Genomic DNA, 26,844 nt, shown 5'->3' with positions numbered 1-26,844 from the left:
GCACAGGTAAAGCTCCCCTGAGGAAAGAAATCTGCTGGATGGCAGCACACAGAGATAACAGCCCCTCTGAAAGACAGTCGTGGCAGAACCTCAGCGACAGGGAGGGGAGTATGGGGGGAATAGAGCGAAGGGGATTGGGGGGAGGGAGAAGAAAGAAAGAAAGAAGAGGAATGGCTATAGAGTGGGAGCAAATGGATCAGTGCAGAGATGCCCTACCATAAACGCTTGCTGATAGTGATAGATGCACTGGCAGTAACCTTGATCCAGTCCCATTAGATGCTCAGCTAGGGGAGGGAGCACACAGAGATCTGTGGCATGGACTTTATCAATCACCCACACAAAGGGCCCACTCAGCAGCTTGGCCCACGTGAGGTGCATCCATCTCAAGCAGAGAGGTCAACACATGCAGGGAAGGCTGGGTTTTGTAACAGACCCGTTCGAAAGGTCCCCATTGTAAGTGACAGGAAAGGAATGGAGTGAGGTGTCGGGATCCCTGCTCCGTCCCTCTCAGTCCATAGGATTAATGAGTTGGCCCAGCAGCCGCAGAAAGCACTGGGGTCAGCTGAGAGCTCTGGGGTCGCACTCAGACATTGCAGTGATTAGCATGGACTTAGACTGGGGAACAATTGGACAAATGGGTATGTTTCTCAGGGGAGTTATGTTTGTCTAATAGATACATTCAACCCTGAGGTTCTTTCATTCCATGCGGGTTGAGGGTAGAGAGCTGCCGATATCACAGACAATCAGACCCTGCCCTGATCTAACCTGACAGCAGGCTGGCGGGCACTGTAACCAGACCCCCAGTACTCAAAGCCTTCCAGTCATCATCCTAGTCTAACCAATCCTAACCGCTTGGTTCAACAGCATCTGAGAAACACTGGAGATCGCACAATGCAAAGTGAAATTAAATAAAATCACAGGGAAAGTATTTTGAAATGTGATCAGATATCAATGAATTTGTGCCTATTGGAATCTCCAGCAATCAAATCCACACTGTTACAGGCCTCTGTTGTTTATTAATTAATGAGATGGCAATTAATATAATCTGTTTAGTTGTGTTCTCTCTTTTTGCATTGCTACTTCCAGCTCTAATTGGCACTGATATGGACATCCCAATGGTAACTTTTAATATTGCATTTTTTAAACTGGTGTTTTGTATAGGCCCTACACAAAAACAAAACGTTGCCCTTGATCGAACTTGCACTCACCAAGATCTCCTGTTATCACACTAGTCTGATTAAAGCATTCAACCCACAATTATGATAAAAAAACAAACTCGCACTTAGTGCAGTGTCTTCACAAACACAACTGAGAATTTGTGCCATGTTAGCCCTGAATCCTCTCTTCAGGACACAGTCTAAAATCATTTGTGCTCTCAGGATCAATTCCTGGGGCAGGGAAGGATGGAATCTTCCTTCCAGGCCATCAGGCAGAACTGCACATACTCTGTGGCCAGAATTCCAGCCTCCAACCGGAGACCCCTCCTTGCAGCATGCATCACATCTGTCTTTGTGAGTGGGAATGGCTGGTGCCCCTAAGCCCCTACTGCAGGGATAGCACTAGGAATGCATGAGGCCACATGTGGCCATCTTACCTTTGGGGGAGATGTGCCTCCAGGTGATTGTAGGATCCGGTCTGCCCGTGGCTATACAAGTGAGGCTGATGTTGCCGCCTTCGTTGATGGAGATATCGGAAGAAATCTCAACAATTTTGGGAGACACTGGAATGACATACAGGAAGAAGTAAGGAGGTGGCAGGTTCAGATTTGACTGTTTCATTTTAATTCTCCAGGGTTTTGTGTGTGTGTGATGGAGTTTGTGTGTGTAGGTGGATTCTCCCCATCTCACCATTACCAGCTAAGCAACAGCTCATCAGCCCCATCTAACATGGAGGTGACATTCCCCCATTGCCACTTCCTTCCCAGATATACAGGCTGCTTACCCCCAAATCCCTCCTTAACCTACTCCCTGCCCTGTTTCCATTGGAATCATGTCCTCGAGAGGATTAACTGGAGGAAAACACCCTCTTTGCCAGGCATTTCCAAACTAGGGCCGGTAGAGCTCTCGCTGGTGGGGTGCCCAGAGCTCACTCATCGCGTGGTGCTAATTCAAGCCCCTTGTTTGCAGCTGCCTCTATGTCATGAAGCAGATTCTGGAGGCCTGTGAAAGAAGCTGGAAGCCAGGAGAAAGAGCCAGCCTAGCTGCCTCTATGAGCTGCCACTACACAGAAGAGGAATACAGTGGTGCCCTCAGGGATGAGATCCACTCGTGCTGCTCTTCACCAATGTCCAGGGAGGGAGCTGGGGAGAAGAGAACCAGATGGTTGGGCAACATATCTAAGGTAGGATGTGTACCCCCTTGGGGTTTAGAGAGCACAGCCCCTTTAAAACCTCATCCTGAGGCTGTTCTGAGGGGAGGGGAGTTGAGAGGAGCAGCATGAGAGGGACCTGGGGGTGCCTGTAGCTCCAGACAAGAGGGCCTACAGCGTGTTGGCCATTGCACAGCGAAGCAGGCGAGAACCAGCTCAAAACTTGGGAGAGATAGAGTGGCTCTCCGGGGATGTCCCAAGATGGGAGCCAGGAGGTGCACTGTGCCAGGAAGGAATCACCTGAGACGTATAAACCGGAGTCACCGTTGACCAGAACTCTATGGGGCTGAGAGTACTGGTGCTTGTGACTTTGCATGGGGAATAAGGAGGGAGGCTGTAGCTAGCAAAGGGGAGGGGGTTGTTACTCTGTGTGGGTTTGTGGAGAGCAGCAGAACACCAGATGGGTTGGTTGTTGAAAGCGGACGGGTGCTGAAGATGACCAGGAGCACCCAAATAAAGGCAGAGCTAGTCCATTGGGGGCCCTAAGCAGGAAAACGTTTGGCCTCCCTCCCACCCCACACAACACATAACGAAAAGTGAATAGGGGGCCCCCTTGAGCGGTGCGGGGCCCTAAGCAATTACTAAGCCTGCTTACACCTAGCATTGGCGCTGCACTCACAGCTCACTGCTGGACTGGAATGCTGCCCGGGATTCTTGACCTCTGAGTCTAGACACACAGTTCTTGGCATCTATCCTTTTATACTGTGGTAGCACTGGGTCCACAGGTTCTTGTGTTGGATGTAATCCTGTTTTGCCACTCCCCCTATCTTCTCCCCCCTGGTGTTTTTCTCCATCCACCCCTCTGCAAATAAATATTTCCATTTCTTATGTCCGTTGTACTATTCCAATGAGCGTGTTTACTCAGGAGGGTTTGGAACAGGTGTCCCTGAGCTGGAAGGGAGTTTCCCTGCTGCGTTCCTGCGTATGCCTTTCCTTGGCCAAAGCTGCCTGGTAGAGCAGACTCCACCTTGGCCATGAGGGGCTATAGATACATATAGGGAAAGAGGGAGTCTTGTCAACAAGAATACATGAGTAGAACGAGCAGGACAGAAATGAAATGAAGAGCAAAAGGAAACAGCATGACGAGACGTATTCCAAAGGGGCTCAGTGCTCCGTGCACTAAATACAGTTGAAAGAAAACAGCTAAAGCCTTCCCCAATGTCACATTGCCATGTGAGCAGGGGATGGGATGTGATCTGTGTGGTCTCCGAAGGGAGAGGAAGTCTCTGCGAGACAAACTCTCTATTAACCTCCATGAAAATAGCCCTGTAGAACTGAACAGAAATAAACCCCTTTCTGTTTCATTGGACCATCCTATCACATTTAATAGAAAACTCAGTTCCTGCTATGGAATTTTATAGGATAAAAAAATAACCTATAGAAAGGATTCTATATGTTCCATAGGTGTTCTGAATACTTTGCATAGAATCCTCAAGGTTTCTTCATCATTATTGCATTTTCTACAGGACTTTTCCATAAGAGGAAATGTAAGGCCAGATTATCAGCTATTATAGATCAGCAAAGCTCTATGAACTTCAGTGGAGCTATGTCATTGATGCCAGCTGAAAATCCACGAATAGTGTAAAGAACCACTGCTACTCCCATTCTTGACTCTCACCCAGGCATGACAGCCACAGGCTACAGCATCCCCTGTGCTAGACACCGCCTTCATCTCTCTGGATCCTCATGTATGCACGATTAGCTGGTATGCACATAGAACTTTCCAGGGGACTGGCTGAGACAGAACAACTGCAGGGGCTTTCCTTGGACATCTTGCCTCTGCCACACAGGTAAGTAATTTATTGATCCATAAAGCACTCCAAGACAGCCTGGAAGGGATTATGTCATGCTAGCCTTGGACAATAAAATGAAATAAAATAAAATAAAAAGATGGGCTTTTTTGTGAATGCCAGTGTGATTAAAGGTTAGTGGCTGGAAGTATATTTAAAATACAGTTTAAGTGGAAATCAAGGTGGGTAATGAATTACCCTGTGATGTGAAGACTGCTGGGAGTTCATTTTCCCTACTTTGGACACAACAGCTAATCTGCTAATCATACACCGGAGGACAACAGCAGAACAAATGTAGGCAGAATGGAAGAGCTCCTGGGGCAGGGCACGGAGATGATAGTGGATGAACTGTACCTACATTTAGGTGAGTCATCGCAGCTCTTGCTAAGAGCCAATCTAACTGGACTGTGGGTACGTCTACACTTTGAGCTGGTGATATCATTTCCAGCTTGGGTAGATAGACTCACACAGGCTCTGATCGAGTTAGTGCACTAATGGTAGAAGGGCAGCCACAGGGGAGCAAGCAGCAGGATGGGCTGGCTGCGTAAGTATGATCCCATCCAAAACCCTCGGTGTATACTGAAGTGACTAGCCAGTAAGTCGGGTCCAGTGTAGGGACGACTATCTGTGCTGAAAATTCCACCTCCAGTTCCAAGGCAGATGTACTTTGTACGTTCCCCTTTGAACCAGTGCCCCAGTATGGTGCTAAGGGATGCTGTGCTCCTAGCAGTTCTGCCAACTGGAGGAGATGGGATTATGTTCATTATTAGCTGTATGACAGTTACACCGACAGGCATGACCTTGGGCCAGTGGCCCTTCATGGAGAATCAGGACTTAACTGGCCCATGCTGACCCTGTAAGCTACACCTGGGAGCAAGTAGGTGCTCCAGGTGCTGGCTTGTTAGCCAATCAGCATAGAACATCTGAGTTCTACAAGAAGAGTGCCAGAACAGTATATGTGGGGAGCTGCTTAGATATGACTGGCAATGCCAGGTGAGAGGAAGGAAGAGAGTGCTCTCCTTGGAGAAGGCATGGGACTACAGGCTAGGGGGAACCCACAGGAAGCACATGGGCTCCTGTAGGGGAGGAGCCCTGATTTGGGGCTTGGAGGTGACTGGGAGAGTCCTGGAGAAAGACTGTTAGAGCCCTGGGAAAGGGACACACTAGGGAACCTCCAGTTGTTAGCTTGGTGAAGAAAGCTGATGAATTGGAGAGGCCCAGCAGTTTGGGGCTGGCTCAGGCTGGAGAGCTGAGCCACAGGAGGGGCCAAGAACTTTTTGTTGACATCAGATGGGACTCTGAGAACCTCAGAAGGAAGGAGCTGTTCCATGATTTGACCAGAGGGCTGAGGTACGGAAGACCCAGAGGGAGGTAGGAGGGGCTGGAGCCAAGGATACTGGCAACATTATGTTCTGACGCCATAATAAGGTCCCGATTGAGACTGGAGCCACACTATGCTAGGAGCTGTACGTAAATACAATAAGAGACAGTCATTGCCCTGAAGAGCTTACCATCTCAATAGACAAGACAGACAAAGGAAATATTTATTATCCTCACATTACAGAGAGGGACTTGAAGCACAGAGAGATCAAGGGACTTGCTCAAGGTCATACAAGAAGAGGCAGCAATTGAGCACAAATATAAGTGCAGTGCCTTATCCTAAGTCCATACTTCCTTTCTAATTCAGCTCTGGGCCATTCATGAGTTTAAAACTACTGAATCCATTTTCATCAAACTTGGCTTGTTTTGTAGATCTCACTTGGGCTTAAAAGACGCTACTTACTGTAATATCACTTAGCAACACATTCGTTTGCATCAGACACTCCAAGTTGTATTACATCAACTGACAAATGTAAAGAGTAGCCACATTTTAAAACACAATTATAAGAAGGCAGTCTTAAAGTTAATCTTTCAACTCTGCTGTTCCTGACTCGGGAGCGCTTGCATTCTCTATCTTACCACTGTATTTGATGTTATATTTGTTTGGCGGCCTGGGACAGTTTTGGCCTTGCATATAATAGTATATGGTCAGTTGATTAAGCACTTTCTGATCTTGGCACATAAATCCACTTAGCTACGTGAGCTGCAATCGTTAGCCTCTTACGCACCAACTGGCAATGAGCCCACACTGACGCCCACATCTCAGGATGGAGTTGGGAAGAATCTTTAGGTGCCCAAGGAATGAAAAGATTTGCCCCAATCAAAAATCAGCTGGAGCAAGGCAGAGGTGACACTGGAGTACCTGGAGAAGAAAATGAGTGTGACAGGGGCAGAGGAGCCTTTAGTTACCCTTTCAATTATATATGCAATGTTCAGATTTAACACGACAGTTATTGTATGCAAATTAAATGTTTGAATAATTAATTGAATGAATTATTTAAAATGCCTTCCTTGAAACTTAACAGATATAGAGTGTAAGGTTTTACTACACAAGGGAGAAAAGCCTTAATAAATAAGTGACCATAAATATAAATCTGATATTATTTAACATTCAGTAGTAATCCCATTACATCTATATTAAAATGCATTATTATTTGGCCAGTATTTCTACAGCCAAGGTAGGGGTGAGGAATCGCGAACCGAACGAAAGATGCAGATGGAACTGCACCCAGATGAGGACGAATAAATAAATCCAGGCATCCTGGGTAGGAATTCTCTCATTGTTGCCAATCCCTTTCTTCCTGGCATCTCTCTTGCTCGGGGGTGATTAAACATGGCAGCGCCAGTCTGCCGCGTGCAGATTTCCCCAGAGCGGGGCCTGTGCTTTTGCTGATCTCATTTTCTTTGCCACGATGCTGGGAAAGGTGTTTAGTTTGCTATGAGCAGATTCAGCCCCTTTTGTGGGTCCTCAGAATGTAACCTGGCTTTGTCGCAGGGTCAGTTTTCATCCCTCTTGCCCACACACTCAGCAGATTAGAAAACACAGTATTTAGCTAAAAGAGATGGCACATGCACATTATATATATATGCATGGAGGGTGTGCATCTGTGTGGTGTGCTTGTTGAATGGTATATGCACATCTATTCACAGAGAAATGCCCCAACATGTGCACCATGCACATACCCAATTGCCTCATACTCTTACCCGCAGACATGTGTCCACCCCTGCAGACACGTGGCACATATGCAGCTTTGGGTGGATTGCACAGCCCCTTCCTCTGTGTCTGCACACACTCATGCTAACATATGGATGCTTCTGCTCCCCACACACTGGGACTAGCAGGCACGTACCTCCTGAGCCATTCCCCAGGTGACACGCTCCCAGTCGTTAACAGGGTGATTGATGTCCTCTGTGATCCCTGTTCCAGCCTTTTTTTTAATAGCCCTCCTGTATTTACATAAACATCTCTGGCTCTGCCTCCTCGTTCGGTCCATGCCATCGCCCCATCATCATGATCTCCCCATCTACCGTCCCCATCCTCGAGGGCTGTGCTGACAGTGCCCATCCCTTCCCCTGGTGTTATGTCCTCGCTCATTTCCTTGGCCACACCTCCCCGCATGAGCTCTCTTTCTGGAGCAGACAGTTCCTGATGTGCTCAGTCTTGTGTCCATGCTGTGCTCCTCAGTTCAGATCTGCGAGCGGAGCTCGGCTCAGATGAGCACTCCAGATTTCAGCCTCTTCTCTCAGCCAGAGCCAAACAATCCAAACTTCCTGGGTCTGCACAACTGGACTGGATATTTCACGAGCATACTGAAAATCCCAGTGCTTTCTGCTGAGCCAGCAAGCAGAGCCGGCTCTTGCAGTCCATCTCCCTTGCCTCCGAATGGGAGGTGTCCTCTCTAGGGGGTCGAAGGGGAAGGTTAGTTTCTATGGAAGGTGAAGTTTGAGGTGAGTGTCCAGAGAGGAAGGACGGTCTAGTAGTTAGGGCACTCATCTAGGTTTTGGGAGACCTGAGTTCAATTCCTGTCTCTGACACAAACTTCCTAGATAACCATGGGCAACTCACTTGGTTTCTTTGTGCCTCATTTCCCCATCTGTAGCACTGCACTACTTCAGATGGGTGTTGTGAGGAAAGAGCCATTAGAAATTGTTAGGTGCTTAGATACTATGGTGATGATGGGGGGTACGGGACATCAGCACCATCCATAGATATGGCCCATTTAAATCTGTGACTTCTTGCTAGCATGGACATTAATGAATGTGGTTGTTCTTTATGACACAGACCATTGTGCCTTGCGGGCTAGACTGAGAACCCAAAAAACTCATTTCAAACAGCCTTCAGATGGTAACGGCCCTTACAGAAGTGTACAGAACATCCTACATCAATGGTCCAAAACGCTACACTAGCTACAGTTAAGGACTATCACTGGAGAATACTACTGGTTTTTCTTCCCCACACAAAGTTCAAAACTTGTATTTTTCAGCCTAGGTGACATCTGTTTCAGATTAAGGAACATTATATTTGTTCTTTATTTAATAATCGTTCCCTTTGACAAGAGAAAAGGACTGAGAATAACGCTAATGTTCTGTAACCAATCTGAAATGCACAGTGGCAGCTGCCTGAGCACTGAACAGGCAGATTCTCTGCTTCTAACAAATGTCTTGGACGGCATCTTTCATCAGTCGACCTCACAGTGTTTTATTACAGATTGGGAAACTGAGTCACAGAGCAGGGAACTGACTGGAGCAACATCCCACAGCAGGTCAGAGTTAGAGCGAAGAACAGAACCCAAGTCTCCTAGTCAAGTCCCATTTCTACTAGATCACACTGCCTCCAATAAACACTACACAGAACATCACCTTTCATGCATACGGGGACAAAAGGCTGGAAGGGACCTTCTGTGTCACTGAGTGCAGTCCCCTGCTACCACAGGCAGCCCTGTCATATACCTCCCTCCAGAAACTCATCAAGCTCCATCTTAAAACTAGCTAGGTTGTATTCCTCTCTTCCCTCAGCCCCCCTGCACCTATTGGGAAGCTGTGCTAGAACTTCCCTCCTCTGATGCTTAGAAACCTTCTTCTAATTTCTAGCCTCAATTTATTCATGGCCAGTTTATCCCTACTCATGGCTAGTTGATACCAATTTATACTTATCCACCTCAGTCTATATAAAGCATCTATTGGCAATTGCCAACCTGGACTCAGAGTGTCCTAGAAGTCAAAGGCCTTATATCCTTTTATTGGACCTCAGAACCATTCTGTTCCTTCTGGCTGCATCCAAACCAATTCCGTCCATTTCCATTCACACACAAGTTCTTGGCATATCCGTAGGTGCCGACTCCATGGGTACTCTGGGGCTGGAGCACTCACGGAAAAAAAATAGTGGGTGCTCAGCACTCACTGGCAGCTCCGCTGATCAGCTCCTCCTCCCTCCCTCCCTCCCAGCACCTCCCCCCTGCCATGATCAGCTGTTCGGCGGTGTGCAGGAAGCGTTGGAGGTGGAGGGGTGGAGTGAGGGTGGGGGCTTGGGGAAGGAGTGGAGTGGGGGCCGGGCTTGGGGTGGAATGGGAGTTGAGCACCCCCCAGGAAAACAGGAAGTTGGCGTCTATGTACAGATCCCTCTATAGTTGCTGCCAGACTGTTCCATTGAGTCTCCTCTCCCTCTCGCGCTTGTTTTTCTAAAGGGAGTAAGAGAGAAAACTGGGAGAGCTGCTCCTTCAATAATATTTGTATTCTAAAGCACTTACAAAGGCCAGCAAACCAGCATCTGCCATTCTAACGCCACGTTGTTTGAAGAGCAAAACACAGAGGGTTTGATTTTTCTGTCACACCCATGCAAATTAGGAGCAACTCGACTGAAGTCAATGGCGTTAGGCCAATATAAATGAGGAAAATCAAGGTCTCAGAGCCACACTTCCCTGTGTCTTCCTCCTGTGTTCGTCCATTGGCTTTAATGAAGTTGTTAATTATCATTTATTTGTATGACATGAGAGATCCCAGTTGAGATCGGAGCCCTGTTGTGCTAGGTGCTGTACATACCTATAGTGAGACAATCCTTGCCCAAAGAATTTACAATCTAAATAGACCAAGTCTGGGAGAAATGAAATAGGGTTAGACCTATTTTACAAATAGGGAACTGAGGCCTGGAGAGACTAAGCAGTTTGGCCAAGAAAACACAAGGAGTCTCTGGTAAAGTCTCCAGCTGTCCCGAGTCCTGATCAAGTGACTCACATCAATGTGAGCATAGAACGGCGCCCACTGTTCTTCACAATGAAGAAGACGCCACCTTGTGCACTGGAATCTTTAAGGGGCAGTTCTATCCTGCTAAGGGATCTTTGTTATTTCTTCCCCTTATCACTTAAACACTCTGGCAGTTTTGCATGCTATCACAGTGACAATTAAATCACATGCTCCAGAGCATAAGCTGGTCTCTCCAGAGTGGTCAGGAAGGTGTCTAGCATTGCACAACGAGGCAAACAGACACTTATGGGTTCATTTTTTTTTATACCAGGCAATGTCCAGAAGTGAGACACTGGGCCAGTGGGACCATGTGACTGAATGCAACCCCTGTATTCATACCCTACATACTACTGTAATAATCTTTGTACAAACTATGCCTTGTGAGGTATCATCTGAAAACTAATAACTCACTGATCAATAATATCATGGTGAAATGAGGGTAGCAACATTACATACAAAGTTGTGAATTCCCTCCATATGATGGTGTTCAAACCAACATAGCCCTGACCAGGCAGATGTTAAACAGGTCTGTCCTAATCAATGAAATATGTCTTTACATCAATTTACATACAAGTAGTAAACAGGGTCCTTGAGGCAGCAAGAGGGATAAACCAGTTCCTCAAAGATAAAGGACAAGCTAATGCCTCTAGTCAGGTGTCATCAAAGTTGATTGGCAATCACCTGTCAACTGGCCATCCAGTGGCAAGCAAGAGGGGCAGGAATAGATCCATCTGCATTTTAGCAAGCAACAGTGTGGAACCTTTTCCACCACAAGACCCAATGTCTCCATCCTCACAGCAAAAGGGAACTTTATCTAGGATTAACTCTCAGGAAAATGCATTTCAAAGGGTGACTGGACTATAAAATTGAGGGAGGAAAACACACCAGGCTATCTATCTTTTTCTCTCTCTCTCACCTAAGAAGTCAAAGGAACCAGCCTTTTCACTTTGGTTAGCAACGTGGGTGGGAACATATGAGGAGGAATGATAAAAAATCCTCATTTGACCTTGAACCAAGTTTAGTTGTTAAGTTTTAGCTACCAGAAGGCTTTTTATCTTTATTTCTCTTGTACCCATTTCTGTCTTTAATACCTTATGCTTGTACTCATTTAAAAAGTCTTTGTAGTTAAATAAACTTGTTTTATTTGTAATCAAAATGAATCCAGTGTTGTGTTTCAACTGAACTGTTTGCTAACTGCAGTTAAAGTAGCAAACTGTTGTATACTGATCCCTCCCAGGGGTAACAGGCCTCTGAACTATCAAGGAGAGGGATGGACAGTGCAGAAACCAAGTTTTGGGGAACATTTGGGACTGCGAGCATGTTGGGGTCACCCTGCAGGTCGTAACTCAGGCTGCTGGAAGCCAGAGTGTGGCTGGTGTGTTGCTGACAGGCTGTTAGTGTCCGAGTTGTGGACCAGGACTGCAGTTACACACAGACACTCAGGTGGTGACCTGCATGCTGTTTGACTATTTGGGAGCTACAACAGCAAAGCCTTGTGAAGTACCCAAGGTTGCAGGAGAGGTGGTGACGCAACCCTTCCCTGATCTGGGTTGCATCCTGGAATGTGACAGACCAACTGTCTGATCTGGCTCTGCAAGTTTTGGTTGCTGTCCTGCCCTCCAGTAAGTCCCATTGGCGCCTCTCCAGTGGCACACTGTGGGCTTCAAGCTGCTTTAAACAGGCAGTGAGGGTTCCCTCAGAGCGGAGGAATCCTTGGCCAGAATAGCTGACTTTACGCCACCTGGTCTCTTCTCAGGGGGCAAGATGGAAGCTGAGATGACGCAAGCCAGGAGCAGTGGTGCTGGGGGGCGGAGCCAGAGCATGAGGCATGCTCCAAAGACCCTGGGCTAGCAGAATGGTTAATAAGCGCCATCCCTGCTGTCATAATTCACTGCAGTCCTAAAGCTGTTCTGATTTATGAAGTGACCCCCAAGTGAACCTACGATTGCAGGAAGGGGTGGGAGATTGGAGGGCCAGGGGAATAATACCAACTTTGCCAGCCCGACTTCCAGGTATGCTGAGCTCAGCCGCAGCTATGTAAAGCCGAACGCAGCTGAAGAAATGAAATGAGATGCCTGAAATGAAAGGGACATACATAACTGCCTTAATAAGCAATTAATAAATAACTAATAGCAATTGCTCTCTTTAAAATAAGGCCTAATGAGATGTATCATATGCCGCAGAGATGTGTCTAAATGATTTCCAAACTAGATAACAAAGCCTGCTGTCATAGCACTGCTTTTCTGAGCTGGAGGACATAAAATTATTTACACACATCTCTACAGCATGTTATATGATAAGATATTATCATAATTCATTGCAGGGGGGAAGAGAAAAGGAGTTTCCAATCAGGCATTAGTAAAGTATTTGTGGACGCTGATATAAATCACAGGGCAAGCAGCAGGATTATGTAGACACACACTGGGGCTGAGTGCCAAAATGGAGCCCAATCCTGATTTCATTTACATCAGTCTAAACCAAGACTAGCTCCACTGAAGGCAACAGGGATACATCAGAGTAACTGCCGTCAGAGAAAAATCAGAACCTACGTACCCAGAATTATCGCTTCCTGGCAGCTGGATCTACATCACCAAGTCTGGATTCAGATTTTGAATGCTGCAAAGATTGAGGGATGGCCAAAATTGGGGGGTTTGGTTAACACCATTATAAATAGGGGCAACAATATGGCCTGGTGGATAGATCACTGCTGCTCAGTGACTGCGGGCATGCCACTTCATCTCCTCATGCCTCAGTTTCCCAATCTGTAAGATGATGACAATGATACTGATGTCCCTTGAAAAGGGTCTTGAGATCCATGGATGAAAAGAGCCATACAGAGCTAGATATTACTGTTAAATATTGAGAACTCTGGCTCCTGATCTCGGTTTGGACTGCAAGTATTCACAGAACATACAACTTGTTTGGATCTGGGGATTTGTTTCAGTTTCTCTCTAGATTTTGGTCATGTTCCCTCTCATTCTAGGTCTCTATATGGATTCACCAACACCCATCCTTCCCTGCTATCCTCTCCCCCACAAACTAAACTGAAAGCCAAATCCTTTTAATGGTAAGAAATAGTTTAGTTGTTATGATTTGGTCCATTTTAGCCAGCTCCCTAGAGAAGGAAAGGACAAGTTTCAAGTAATGGTTCTGGTTTGGGCCAATCTCTGTTTCAAACAGAGACAGGCAAAAATGGAGATTGGGCCCACACCAATATTCTGGTTCTGAATCCACCCACTGCAACTTTAGGGAAGCCCATGTCCAAATCTGGACTTTGCAGCTGGCCCTTATTGCTAAAGTGGGGTGGCCCCAAAACTCCAGATGGGAACAGTCCTGGTTAGAAATCCAAACTCTGTATCTCAGGCTACAGGCTAAAATAACAAAATGAGGAATGTGATGTAAAGAAGCAGAATAGAATAGTATAGAACAGGTGTTCTCCAGTCAAATCCAGGGGTGATTCACCTTTTGCAACACCCATCAGTCACTGTTTCAGCCTTGGAAATAAAATGGTTGAGTTGGAGCTGGATGAAATTTAACCCAAAATCTAACATCTCCAAGAGCCAGCAGGTAAGAGGTGGGAGGGGGAAAGAGAGGTAGGTGTGTATACAGGGATGGGGGGAGAAAGAGATGTCTGAAGATGAATGAAGGATAGATTAGATACATGGGTGTGTATGGGGATGAATGGAGGATAGCTTAGACAGATGAGTGTAGATGGGGATGGATGGATACAAAATAAACTAGCTACCTATGTATTTGCTATTCAGGACTCTTAAAATCCCAGCTACATTGCAGGAATCAAGTCTCTGTTTTACTCCATGTTATTGTACGGAATTCCCCCGGCAAGACAAGAAATACCCTGTAGTACAGGCAGGAATATGACAACTCCAAGATTCCCGCATCATCCATCCAGTTTCTGAGACACCCATCCACAGAGCATCAAAGTGGGCTCTGAAGAAGAGCTCTGTGTAATCTGGAAAGCGTGCTATTTTCACGAACACAAGTTGGTCCAATAAAAGATACTACCTCACCCATCTTGTCTCTCTAAAAGCCTGGGACCAGCATAACTACAACTATGCCGCAAACAAGATGAGCTCTTCACAAAGTAACCACACTGCCAGTCGAACACAGAATGACTCCTTCCCACCCTCTTTCTCTATCACAAGAGTGTAGTACTTCCCAGCCATCTCTGTTTCATCCTACAAGGCCTCAGAGCTGACGGTGCCTCTGTTAATCCCCTTGTGAAATGTCACCACACGGGAGTGAGTTGAGAAGTGTTGAGACAGAGTGAGAGTGAAAGTTTGAACACTATTCCTTGTTAATACAAAGCATGTCAAACCCATCACCTAGAAATGCTGAATGTCTTTATTAGATTCCTTTATCTCCCCCTGAGATCGGAGGGACACGACTGGATGATTCTCAGCGGAGATGTCATCATCCAGAAACTAATTAAAGGCTGAGCAGGAAGTCAGGCCCGGCGCACTCAGGAGAACAAAACGCATTAGCAACTGGAGTCAAGAAAAATATCACAAGTGAACTTTAGATCGGAAAGGGCAAGCTGGGGATTTGACAATAGTTCTCTCCCATTTCCCATTCCCCCACTCCCCTTTCCTCGATGTCCGGCTCTAGGCAGGAGCAAGTCCGCTGGGATCCTGGTGATTGTCGGACACCAGCTGCTGCAGCCTGTGGCTTCTCATCTCAATGTGGGCGCCAGGAATGAAAAAGGATTTGGCTGCCTATTCCAGAGGGAAACGGTGGGGAATGGTGATCATGATTTGCACTTCCCCTTCACAGCAAAACCCTTTCACAGACATTAACTGTGTTAGTCAGTGGCAGGGACTGAATGACCCAATGTTTAGACCACTAGCTAGAGACTTGGGTTCAATTCTTTGCTCTGCCACTGATTTCCCACTGTGACCTTGGGCAAGTCACTTAGCTTTTCTTTATCTCAGTTCCCCATCTCCACAATGGCAGCAAGAACATGGCCCTGCCTCATGGGGTATTGCAAAGATAATACATTAAAGACTGTAAGGTGCTCAGATACTGCAGTAATGGGGCTGAATAAGCACCACAAACAGAAGACAATGTGGTAGGCGCTATTACTAGCAGCTCCATTTTGCAGATAGCCAGAGTGAGGCTCCGAGAGGTCCAGCCTTAGGATTTTTAATTTAGGGCCTGACCCTGAGTGCTATTGAGCGCCTAGAAATAACTCCCATTAATGACAACAGGGAGTTATGGGTACTCAGCAACTCTGGGATGAAATCTTGTTCCCATTAAATTCAATGGCAAAACTTCCAGAGAGTTCAATGGAGCCAGGATTTCATCCCAGGTTCTTACATCTTGAGGACTGGCCTCAAGATGGATAGCTCTAGGGTTACCTTCTTGTCAGGGAGGATTTCTGCCTTGAGGGAAAGCAGCCCATCTTGACCCGCCCTCTCTCTTCCCCTCACAACCTGCTGGCTCCTGACTGCCTTCTCTGACTGGGAATCAGCCAGGGAGAGGCAGAGCACAGCCACAGAGTGGCTTTAGGCTTGCTGGCAGCTGGGAGGCTGTCAGCATGGGGCAATAGGCATATTTGGAGGAGCCTCTTCCAGGGGAGGGACTTCATGAAAGACATGGGGCCTCCTGCTGGAGTGAGAGGAGCCTGGCGAACTCAGCTCCCCTCCCTCAGCATGTCCTGAGGTTAAAAGTGACTTGCCCACAGTCACACAGTAACGGAACAGAATCAAGGAGACCTGACTCCCAGTCACCTGCCCTCACCACTCAACCACACACCTGGAGAGATGATCTCAAGAAATAAGCCACAAGCATCATGCTCACATTCATCTATGGACCATTAGCCTCTTCTGCTGCTGTTTTCCCTCAGGAACTGGAAAGCCACTGGGCTTCTTCAGAGGGACACATAGAGGGTTGAATTGCCCCCTGCCCCGTATCACTTGCATGAACTAAAGAATGAAGCCAACCCTTCCAAGGATCAATAAGATGCTCTAATGTAGCTAGCATCTTCAATGAATACAGGGTAGGAGTCTTATGTGAAGTACTGGTTAAAATGATGCCCTTAAAATTACATGGCGGCGATTTTTGGGGAGTTGGTTGTGTTTTTTATGATCTATCTAGAGGCTTAAACAGACCCAGAGACAAATAAATCTCCTCTCCATTAAGCACACATTCTGCTCTTGCATGTTCATTCTTATCGTTGTGTGCTCGCTCTCTCTCATTCATGTTCTCCCTTTGACTCAAGCACAGAGTACGTGGTTTTTGTTACGCTTTCCACAATGATGCTAAGCTAATTCAAAGAGCTGGACAGAATGTGCTGGGGAAAACATGACTCGGGCCAGGACTGCTGAAAGATGTGGGAGATGTGAACAAATACTGGTTAACTGATGGTCAAAAGCCAGGCAGATTCATGGTTTTAATGTGAAACCAACGAAAAAGCCAAAATTTTGCCTGCATTTCCATTTCTAACTAAATATCTACCTACCATCTCTCTCTCTCCACATACTAGATCTGCATACCTGTTATATCTTTCATCTGTCTACCTACCACTCACATCTTTTCTAAGTTTATAATGAAGAAATAAAGAAACAAACATCTCTGTCGAGAGCCATTACCCTGGCATATCCCTCTTGTAATCGCAGGATGGAGATGGTGCGGCTCCTTAGCCCGTCTTTGCTGACTCTGCAGCTGTCTGTCCAAGCCCCAGTCTTACATAGGGAATGCACCCTTGTGTGATTTCTATTCAGATTGGGCATCTATCAGAGAAGCAGAAAGGTACAGGAGTCACTTTGTGCGCAGCCAGTGGTTTTGGTACTGTCGTCTCTCTCGGCTGGAGACTCACAGATTGATGCACTCACCCCCCTGGTATGGTGTCTGATACTAGAGAGGCCTGCAAACATTTGATATCAGACTCTCTCAGCTGCCTGCGTATCTGCATCTCACCCAAATGTTGCGCTGATGTCTTATTTACAGGGAATCCTGTTTTTGCCCCGGAGGAGCTGGGAGTAGTATCCCCCAGTGCTCCTTAAGGACACCCTGCCCCCATCCATCTCATTGTTTGTTTTTTCTCAGCTTCAGCCACTCACTCTCTCCCCCCATCTTTGGGACAGCAGCACTGCAGAGCAGCGGCTGAATGGCTCATTACCCGAGGCCGATTTAGCAGAGGCAAGGCTGTGTCTGAGAAGTGTAATGAGCCCCTCAATTGATTGGGAATGAATGCATTAATCTGAGGCTATTAGACTCTTTCATCAGCATGTTTAAAATACATAGCAGTGTTGCTTTATATGGGAGAGACAGACCAGCCATATCTCCATCCAGGGCCATTTGGTGGGGATCTTTACATTAAGAAAAAGAAGCACTGAGCACAAAAGAGGGAGCATTATCTAGTGGTTTAAACAAGATCCCGTGAGTCCAGAGATCCAAGTTGTAGTCCCAGCTTTTCCAGAGACTTGGGTGACCGTAGGCAAGTCACTTTCCCCATTTTCTAAATGGAGGATAAGTATGTTGACCAACTCACTGAGGGTGTTGAGAGACCTGATTTATTACTCATTCATTACCACTTTGAGATCCTTGCATGGGAAGTGTTATCATCTGTAGACAGGTCTCAAAGCATTTTTCAAAGGGTAGCACCAATTCCCTTATGTTACAGCTGGAGAAACTGAAGCACAGCTGGGACTTGCCCAAGGTCACCCAGCAGGTCAGTGGCACAGCTGGGAATGATCCTCCTGACTCCCAGTTGAGGGCACTATCCTGCAGACCATGCTGCCACCCGATATGTTGCACAGCCAGACAATTAACACAGGGTCATCAGCACCACCCTTCCTGACATTTGTGACATAGGCCCACTTTTCACTATAAACTGTCCTGCAATGTGAGGATCCAGGACATCCTCAGACATGTCAATCATCCTCACAGCAAGGAGAGTCACTGGAAAACTGTAAGGTTATCTCAAATGCAGCATCGCCCACATGTTGGAGACAGAGCCTTAAAAATCCACATTTTTGGAGACAGAGCCTTTTTTTGTAAAGCAACTTGATACAAAACACATAGTAGGGACCAAATCCCACAGTGACTCATCCCTTTGGGCTGAATTCAGAGGGGCTGCAACACAGGCTCTGTACATTCACAGAAACCCTCCAGTCCACCCGTGCATACCCCGCACTCCATCTCACAGCTGCCCAGTAGTGACAGAGGATCATCCCCAATTTTCTGTCCCCTTTAAGCTCTGGCAGAGGATCACAGTTCTTCACTTGCTGTTTTCCTATCTCTGTTGTCAGGCAAAAAGTATCAGTATTTCCTCCACAAGAAGCAGTGACCGAGAGGCGGCATTAACAGAGCTGCTGAACATCCGTGACCCCTGAGATCTGTCTGTCTTTCTGCCACGTGGCTGGCATTTTGGGTTCCATGGAAACCCAGGCTTTATTGATTCGACGCATGTCTCTTAATCTAGGTGGAGCCTTACAAATTTGATTCCCCTCTTCCCCCGATCTCCCTGCGCTCTGGTGAAAGGTAAACAGATCGGACAGGGAACAGCTTTCCCTAATACTTTTTGATTAGGAGGTCTCCAGGCAAACACTGCCATTTGTGACCAGACCCTCAGCAGAGGCTGGGGAGCTGTCCCACAGTCCAAAATGAGCTGCAGGAGGTGTGGTTTATGTCTCACAAGATGCTACTCAGATGTGTTGTCCCCCAGACGCCACACACACTCTCCATGGGACCAGGTCTCCTCACACCAGACATACCAGTCTTTCCATCACTCCTGCTGAAGCAAGCCTGTCTTCTAAAAGGCTCCTCAGTCTGCTCCTTCTCACCCTGGGCCACATCTCCACCAACAGTCATCTCCCTCCACGCTCTCTTAAATCCCTCTCCAATGCTTCCCTGTTCAGAGGCTATGCCTTCCCTGATCTCTGCTGCTTTTAAGCCTAGACTCCCTTCATCCATTCCTGCTCCCATAATCTCTATGGATCCACATGGCTGAGAGCCACCAAAAGTTCTTAAGAGTCCTCTTTCTGTTTCCCTCCCCACTCCACTTTGTAAAGGGCAGGCCCATTTCCACCAATAGGATTGGGGACTATGAGGTATGTTTCAAACAGAACTGAAGTTCTGGCATGTTATCCATAAATTGAACTCTGGCAGCACCTGCCAGCCAAGGATCTCAAGGCACCTTGATCAAACATGATTCAACAATTGATCATGCAAACTGCACAAGAGCTATACATAAGTAACCCAGGGCACCACTCCAACTACCATGAAGTAATGAATAGAAAATAAAACAAACACACACTCTTAGGGGCCAGTTTCTGCCCTGCGACCCATCAGAGATGAGTAACAAAAGACACAGTCTACAGAGAATTTGGGGGCAAAAGTGACTTTACACCACCTTTGTGAATCTCTGGTTTGAGGCAGCCCCAGCATAAGTTATAGAAGGCCTATATAATAGTCAGATAGGTGCAGGGTGACCAGATAGCAACTGTGAAAAAACAGGACGGGGGTGGGGGTAATAGGAGCCTATATAAGAAAAAGGCCAAAAAACTGACTGTCTCTTTAAAAATAGGACATCTGGTCACCCTAGATAGGTGTGTATTACAAGCAGTGCAGGCAGAGATATCTACACTTAAGGTTGCCTAACACTTTCTATCATAAGACACTGTTTTCAGTTGCTGATAATTTTGCCAGACTTAAGCCATTTGGGCTGACATTTTCCATACTGATGTCTGCCACCGGTTGCGTTGTTTTTGTTTTTAAGTTTCAGCAGAAACAGTTCCGCTGTTTCAGAGAACGTGCTTAGGGAAAAAGCTGATTTTGCCCATGATTCATTCCCGAAGCCTCAACTATCCTGTGCACTGAATGATGCAGGGCTCCTGTAGAAAACTGTAATATATATTCATGATATTAAAGATTGTACCATCATGTATATGCATAAGCAGGCCAAATTAAGGTTGCACAGGCAACATTCATTCTGGCATTTCCTAACTTCTGATTGATTGACTTTGCAACTTTCTTTTAATGTAACAGTTCTGGATTTTATACTTAGCTATATCCATCGGTCGTAAGTATCTGCTAAATATGGGTGCCCAATTTGAGACACCTAGGACATGATTTGTCACAGTCTGTAGCCTTATATATCACTTAATATATGCAAAGCACAGCTCCCATGACTTCAGTTGCAGTTGTGAGCGTGCAGCCCTTCTTCAAATTGGACTGCAGGGTCTCAAATCCGGCTCCCAGAAAATAAGGAACACACAGTTAGGGACCAAGTTTAAGTGACTCGCCCAACATCACCTAGGAGCACTGTGGCAGAGGCAAGGATAGAATCTATTTCCCCAGGGCAGCATTCAACTGCCTTAACCAGCATTTCATCCTTTCTCTCCCTGCAGTCCCCAACCATATTCACTATACACCTTCCAACTTCTTCAGCAAAGGGGACTTGAGTCCTACAGGTAACAGCCTCCTTCACTACACAACCATGAGCAGGTCCATCCCGTGCACTGAATGAGGCAGCGGTTCTGCAGAAAAACCAGTCTGTGATCATATCATTTAAAAACTGCAGCATACTTAGAGTGACCAGACAGCAAGTGTGAAAAATCAGGACAGGGGGTGGGGGAAATAGGCATCTATATAAGACAAACCCCTAAATATCAGGACTGTCCCTATAAAATCAGGACATCTGGTCACCCTAAGCATACTGCACAAGCCCAAGCAAAAGCGGGCAGAAGTGAGGCTGCGTGGAAAATTTCACCCCAAATGGTTAAACTCTGGCAAAGTTATAAACACCTGAAAACTGAGTCCTAGAGTGGGAAGGGTCAGGCAGTCTTACAATAGAAGGTGCTACCAGCCTGCCCATGATGTGTGTGTATGCGTGTTATCATTTTCCGGACTTTCACACAAAGCCTGCATCTTCAGTTTCCCAATAAAACCCTCAAGCTATCTCCTTGGCTATCCTCTCAACTTTGAGAATCCCTGAAAAACATCTCGCAGTTATTTTCTCTAAAGACGTCCCTCGTCTTTCTTATACCCCCACCTTAGCAGCCGCAACATGTCTCCTTCATTTGCCTCTGTTTTTCTTAGAACAGTTATTCCTCAGCCCCCACCCATCCCAACTGATCCATTTATCATTCTGCAGGCTGTTTACACTGAGTTTCTTTTTCTTCTTTCCTTGTTCCCTCTCCCCTTCTTGTTTTAAACCCAGGCGTTCCCTGATTATAAATCATTACCACTTTCAACTTGGCTCGGGTCTCTTTAATTAAGTTGTATTCTATTATTTTTTATCTAGTCCATTTGTGTCTGTTCCCCTCGTCCCGGCTTATTTTCCCCCCTGTTCCTCCTCCAGGCAGGCTGAGTGTGAAATCAGACATTTCCACTCTGCTAACAATCACTTTGAATTGTTAAATGCTATTAAATTGGATCACACTGTGGCCATTGGACTGGAGTCCTTGAGCTGTGATATTTACTTGCGCTAGTCAAAGGGAACTGGGTTGGAACATGGTGGGGTGGAGAGACACAGAATTGTTCCATCCATCCTGCTGAAAGCAAACGGCACCCATTAGGATTTTATGCCAAGTGAGTTCAAAGGAACCTCTTATGTTGAGCCATGCATGCATTGTAATGTCTTTAATAAATCAATTACTTTTTGGCAGGAAAGTGTCACAGCATCTGAAATCCTTCTAATCACCTCAGCCTTGCTGTGTTTTAAGTGCTGAAAAGCCACAGAAGCAGAAGAGGAAGCTATCAGGAGGAACTGGGTGGGGGGAATCAAGGGAAAATTTCATCTCTCCAGCAGGGGCCTAAAGGTGCTTAAAAATAAAATGATCCCCATGGTTCAAATACATTTCCAGAGAGTTACTGACCAAATTCAGCCCCCTTGGCTTTTGTCATGTTGCTTTCATCATCAGAATGAACGCAGACAGGGTATTTAGGGGTGCACTGTGCTTTTAAGACACAGACCCTTGTTGGTCAGGCTAAGCAGCACCGTGCCCCATTCGAGTACACCTTCGGTTGCACTGGAAGGGCTGTGCCCATGAGTGCAGCACCTGTTCCCCACTGCTGACTGATACGGGGTGGGGCTTAGGTGCATAGGTAACTTTGTTATAAGCCTAGGGTTTAAGTAGCCCAGGCCAGAAGTAAAAGGGCAAGAAGTGGAGGTTAAGGGGTACAGTTAGTTAGTGAACTAGTCTTTCACTTCTGGAGACCAGCGTGTAAATGCTGCTCATGCCGCAAGGAAGAATGAATTTGTTGATTTCAGCCTGTTCTCTGGTATATGTTTGCAGAAGGCCCTAAATGACCACATGGCTACAGGACAGAGACAGCAGAAGATTAGGATCAGAGTGCATTGGCAGCACTCCACTGGAGGTCAAGACTAGAGCTGGAGGATCTTTTCCCCCACCAGTGAATAATAATTCTGCCAAAAAATGCAATTTTTGTTCAAGGTACTGAAATCATTTTCAAATTTGGATTGAAGTCGGCAAATAGTTTCAGGCTCAACCTCCCTCCCAAAAACAAAAAATATCAGAATAGTCATTCAGCCACTGAACCAAAAAATCCCTTATTGACTCCGCTCTAGTCAAGACTGCAGAAGCAGGGAGGTTGGATACAGATGCACTGGCAGAGCTGTGAGGGAAACACTTGCCCAGGCCCTGCCAGCGCTGTGCCAGGCTGTAGTAGGCAATGCAATTGCTCTCACTCTTTCATAGAAAATGATTCCACCCAGGTGTTTAAAAGATCACAGATCTAGTGTACTGCCCTGTCCTCCAGGCACAGTGCTGGGCTGTGGGCACTTTTTCTTACAAGCTATTTGCAAGGCAACATCCTCCCCTGGCCTGAAATCCGGCACGTCCCTTTGCTGTGCTTTAATTAGGAAGCCCCAGGTTTTTGCTCCCCCGGCTCAACAGTGTGTCAGTATTTCAGTTCCACAGAAGAGGCCCTGTTACCACGGGATATTTATGGAAAAGAAAGAGAGCTCAGATTTTGATAACAACAGTGTCCTCGCTGAGCTCGATTTTGCTCTCCTCTCTCTGCCTGACAAAACCCTCCCTCCTTTCCAGAACAATTCTCAGCTGAGCACAAACAGGCATGAAGCTTTTCAAAAAGTAATGAACTCTGTGTTGGAGCCAAGGCAGGGGAAAGTTTAATGTTTAGCTCTGAGAGCCTGGCGAGGCCCATCAATTATACAGCCCTGCTACCGAAGGAGCAAAAAATAATATTTCAGACAAACTCAGCCAAAAAGAATGGAAAGGAAAGAAAAACACTACAAAAAATAAATCCCACCAGCGAAGAGATGTGTGTGCACAGGAAGAGGCACTGATCACACAGACTGGGCGAAAGCTGTGGGTGCAAGTTGGAAAAGGGAAGGCAGCTGATCATCTTTACTGACCCCGAAGCCTGCCCAGAGCAAGGATGGTCCTCCAGGCAAATCATAGCAACTAACTGCTGTGGTGGGTTTTATGATGTGGATGTTTATCCAACTAGGATGTGGACAGAGACTCACCAAAATTCATTATATCCAGGCTAGTAAGCTTCCGCTGGTAATAAAGAGCCTGGATCGCCCACCGACTTACTCCAGTTGTACATGAGAAATCAGCTAAAGGGGGATAAATAAAGCTTGTGGCACTGCTAAACTAAAAGCAGCCATCCAGTGGTGAAAATCTTGCAACTGCATCCACCCCTCTCCCTGCAGGCCATTGCAGCAGTGAGATTTGCCAGTGTTCTCCACTGCAGAGGAGACTGCTGTTATTTAGAGCTGGTCAAAATGTTTCATTCGAAACCAATTTCCAGTGAAAAATGGCTTTGTTTTTTTGCGACAATATTTGTGAAGCTCACAATTTCCTGGTTTGCAATGAAAAAAACAGAGACTCTGCCCCCCCCCCCTCCCAAAATATCAATATCACTGTTATGGCCCTGGCTTTTTTTTTCTTTTTTTTTGCTTTTGGCCACATGTTTTTCTTGGCTCCTCAAACAGGTTCAGACACCTGGTTTCTGGCAGTGTCGGGCTTTGGCGCTAGCTCTTCGCATGCAGCTCTCAGATAGGAAGGGGAAGGTGATCAGACCCCAGTCAGTGCAATCTACTTTGACTATCGAGCACTTGCCAGTGTCTGTGTGCTCAGCTCTCTTCCGTTCCAGGAACTTCTCAAGCCAGTAGCAGGCAGGGTTCCAGCCAGTCAGAGCCTGCTTGCTTGAGCTGATGTTTTGGCAAACTCTAACTTCTGGCATATTTGGGAGCTGGGGGGCAGTGGTGGTGGTGGGATTAAGCCTCTGTTATGCCCAAACTAGCCCAAGAGCAGCATTTAAAAGTGTCCAGCGGCTCATCAAAATGACGCAAAACCAGGATCTTTTAAACAAAGCATTATTTATTCACCGACTCCGAGATGCAAAGCACGCAGGGGAAAGACTAAAATTAATACAAGGCCCCTACACATGGGTCTTTCCTACCCTCGGTCTTTCCTTGCTGGTTTGTAAGTTCCCCTCGGGCCAGCTAGCCTGGTCACTGTCCTGTTCGCAGCAAGTTCTCCCTGTCTCTGTGCCTGCCTCTCTGCTCTCACAGACACTTGCTCGCCCCCATTTCTAGGCCCAGGGTCGTGGAGTGTTTCAGATTCTCCTTCTGATCCTAGGCTTAGGCTGTGTCTAGCTCTGTTGGTCAGGGCTAGGGTGACCAGACAGCAAGTGTGAAAAATCGGGATGGGTGTCGGAGGGTAATAGAAGCCTATTTAAGAAAAAGACCCCAAAATCAGGACTGTGCTTATAAAATTGGGACATCTGGTCACCCTAGACGGGGGGTGGTGGTGGTGATGGTTAAGAGTTGTGATTCCTGACTGACCCTAGAGCAGACGCAGCTATACTGGCAAAGCTGATCTACTGGCATAATTTGTTTCACTCATGGGCCGGGAGGAGAGGGAGTGACTATACAGGAACAAAGCACAATTTTGTCAGTATACCTAGATCCACACTAGGAGTGATTTGCCAGCGTAGCGCACCATTATCCCAGGGCAGATAAAAGCTCCCTAGTGTAGACATGGCCGTCGTCTTGGGAAGAGGACCGTTCTCAGCCTCCCTGGAGTCAAGCAGGGGGCATTCCCCAACGAACAGCATTCCCATTGATTCCTCTAAGATTTCTATCTGTGAAATTGTTTTATTTTTCCTGCATGGTTTCTTTAGCTCACTAGCAAGTAATCCCTGATACACAAGCACACAGAGGCATGCACCTTCGCCAGTCAAAAATAATACAGATATTTCCCAGTTTCGCAATAACACTAGAGCTTGATCTTGTAGCCTAAACACTGGGTAAGTGTGGAGTCCCAGGAAGTCCAACAGATCCACCAGACAGTCCACGTTTTGCAGTACGGCTCTGACCGCTTTGAACTGCTGTGGTAAACTGCAAACGCAGCTTGAAATGGGTTCACAGCTACTTTGCATCACCAGAAATAGCTGGCGATTATCTGTGAACCTGCTGCCACAGTTTCCAGTGAGGTTAGAAAAGAGCCAGAGAGGCTGGAAGGTGGAGTGGCAAAGGAGAAGGCTCTTGTGTTAGCAGCAGTGGCAGGACAGAGAAGAGGCTAGTGCTAAATGGAAGGAAAAGGGAGCAGAGAGACCCATCTTGTGAGGTCAGAAGAAGCAGTTGTATAAAGGATTGGTCTGACACGTCCTCTCTGGCACTGCAACTAATGTCTATCCAATGGAGCCAAGATGAGGGTTTCTCTTTAGGATCATGTCAGGATCTCTGCTGCTCATCTTGTGCCCATCATTGGTATTCCCCATTCCTTCTACCCTTTCAGGATCTACTGTTAGTGATTGCCGTCACAGCTCATTTGCCACTCCCATGCCACGCTCAGGCTTCTGCTAACCACAGGGAACAAGGCTCAGATTGCCCATCTGGCAGAGCAAGGGTTATTGGGCTGGGCTGGATTTGCTATCATCATGCGGATTGTTTCATCATGTAGGTTAACATCACCTTGGGGACTTGGATAAGACACCGCCCCCAATTCATTTCACCTGTGACCTCAACAGGATTGCAATCAAGGACTCCATGTGCGAAAGGCTGGTGCCCTAACCCAGTCTGGGATCTCACTGTGCAATACCTCCAGGGACTGTGGAGATTTGGCAGACGGGGCGACCGTTTGCCAAATCTCAAACCAGTTAAACTAGGATGCGCTACCATGAGCAGCACAACTGCAACTGCTCAAGTGCGATCAATGTTGCTGCAGATGCAGCTGCGCAACAAATCAAACTACTTCTGAGTAGGGTTGCCAGGTGTCCGCTTTTTGACTGGAACGCCCGGTCGAAAAGGGGCCCTAGCGGTTCCGGTCAGCACCGTCAACCAGGCCATTAAAAGCCTGGTTGGCAGCACTAGGGCAGGCTCCCTTCCTGCACTGGCTCCGTGCAGTGCCCTGCTCCTAGGCCCCTGCCCAGACACTCATCCTCTGGCCAAACCGCTGCCTCTGGCTTCTACCCCCAGCCAGGCCACTACTTCTATCTCTGAAGAATGAAGGGTGGGCGCCGCGGCCAAGAGTAACTCGGAGGGAGGCGACCAGTGCTGCGCAGGGCCTCCTGCGGCTGGTGCACCCAGGCAACGAGGACCCCACGG

The 26,844-nt window shown here is 46.9% G+C and overlaps 1 protein-coding gene across 9 annotated transcripts in view; it reads right to left on the bottom strand.

The window, feature by feature from the left end:
• NTM (neurotrimin) overlaps window positions 1-26,844 on the bottom strand; it is a 701,070-nt gene that overhangs the window by 80,915 nt on the left and 593,311 nt on the right. For 8 of the 9 annotated variants that reach the window (XM_050921713.1, XM_050921720.1, XM_050921712.1 and 5 more), the window contains one exon: window positions 1,595-1,720. The exons of the other annotated variant lie outside the window; for it this stretch is intronic. In XM_050921713.1, coding sequence (XP_050777670.1) covers window positions 1,595-1,720 — 126 coding nt within the window. The remainder of the gene's footprint in view (window positions 1-1,594; window positions 1,721-26,844) is intronic. 9 annotated transcript variants of the gene reach the window in all.

This window comes from Gopherus flavomarginatus, chromosome 13 (assembly GCF_025201925.1).
Source record: "Gopherus flavomarginatus isolate rGopFla2 chromosome 13, rGopFla2.mat.asm, whole genome shotgun sequence".
NCBI classification, from domain to species: domain Eukaryota; kingdom Metazoa; phylum Chordata; order Testudines; family Testudinidae; genus Gopherus; species Gopherus flavomarginatus.
This window is presented reverse-complemented; position numbering and strand designations above follow the sequence as displayed.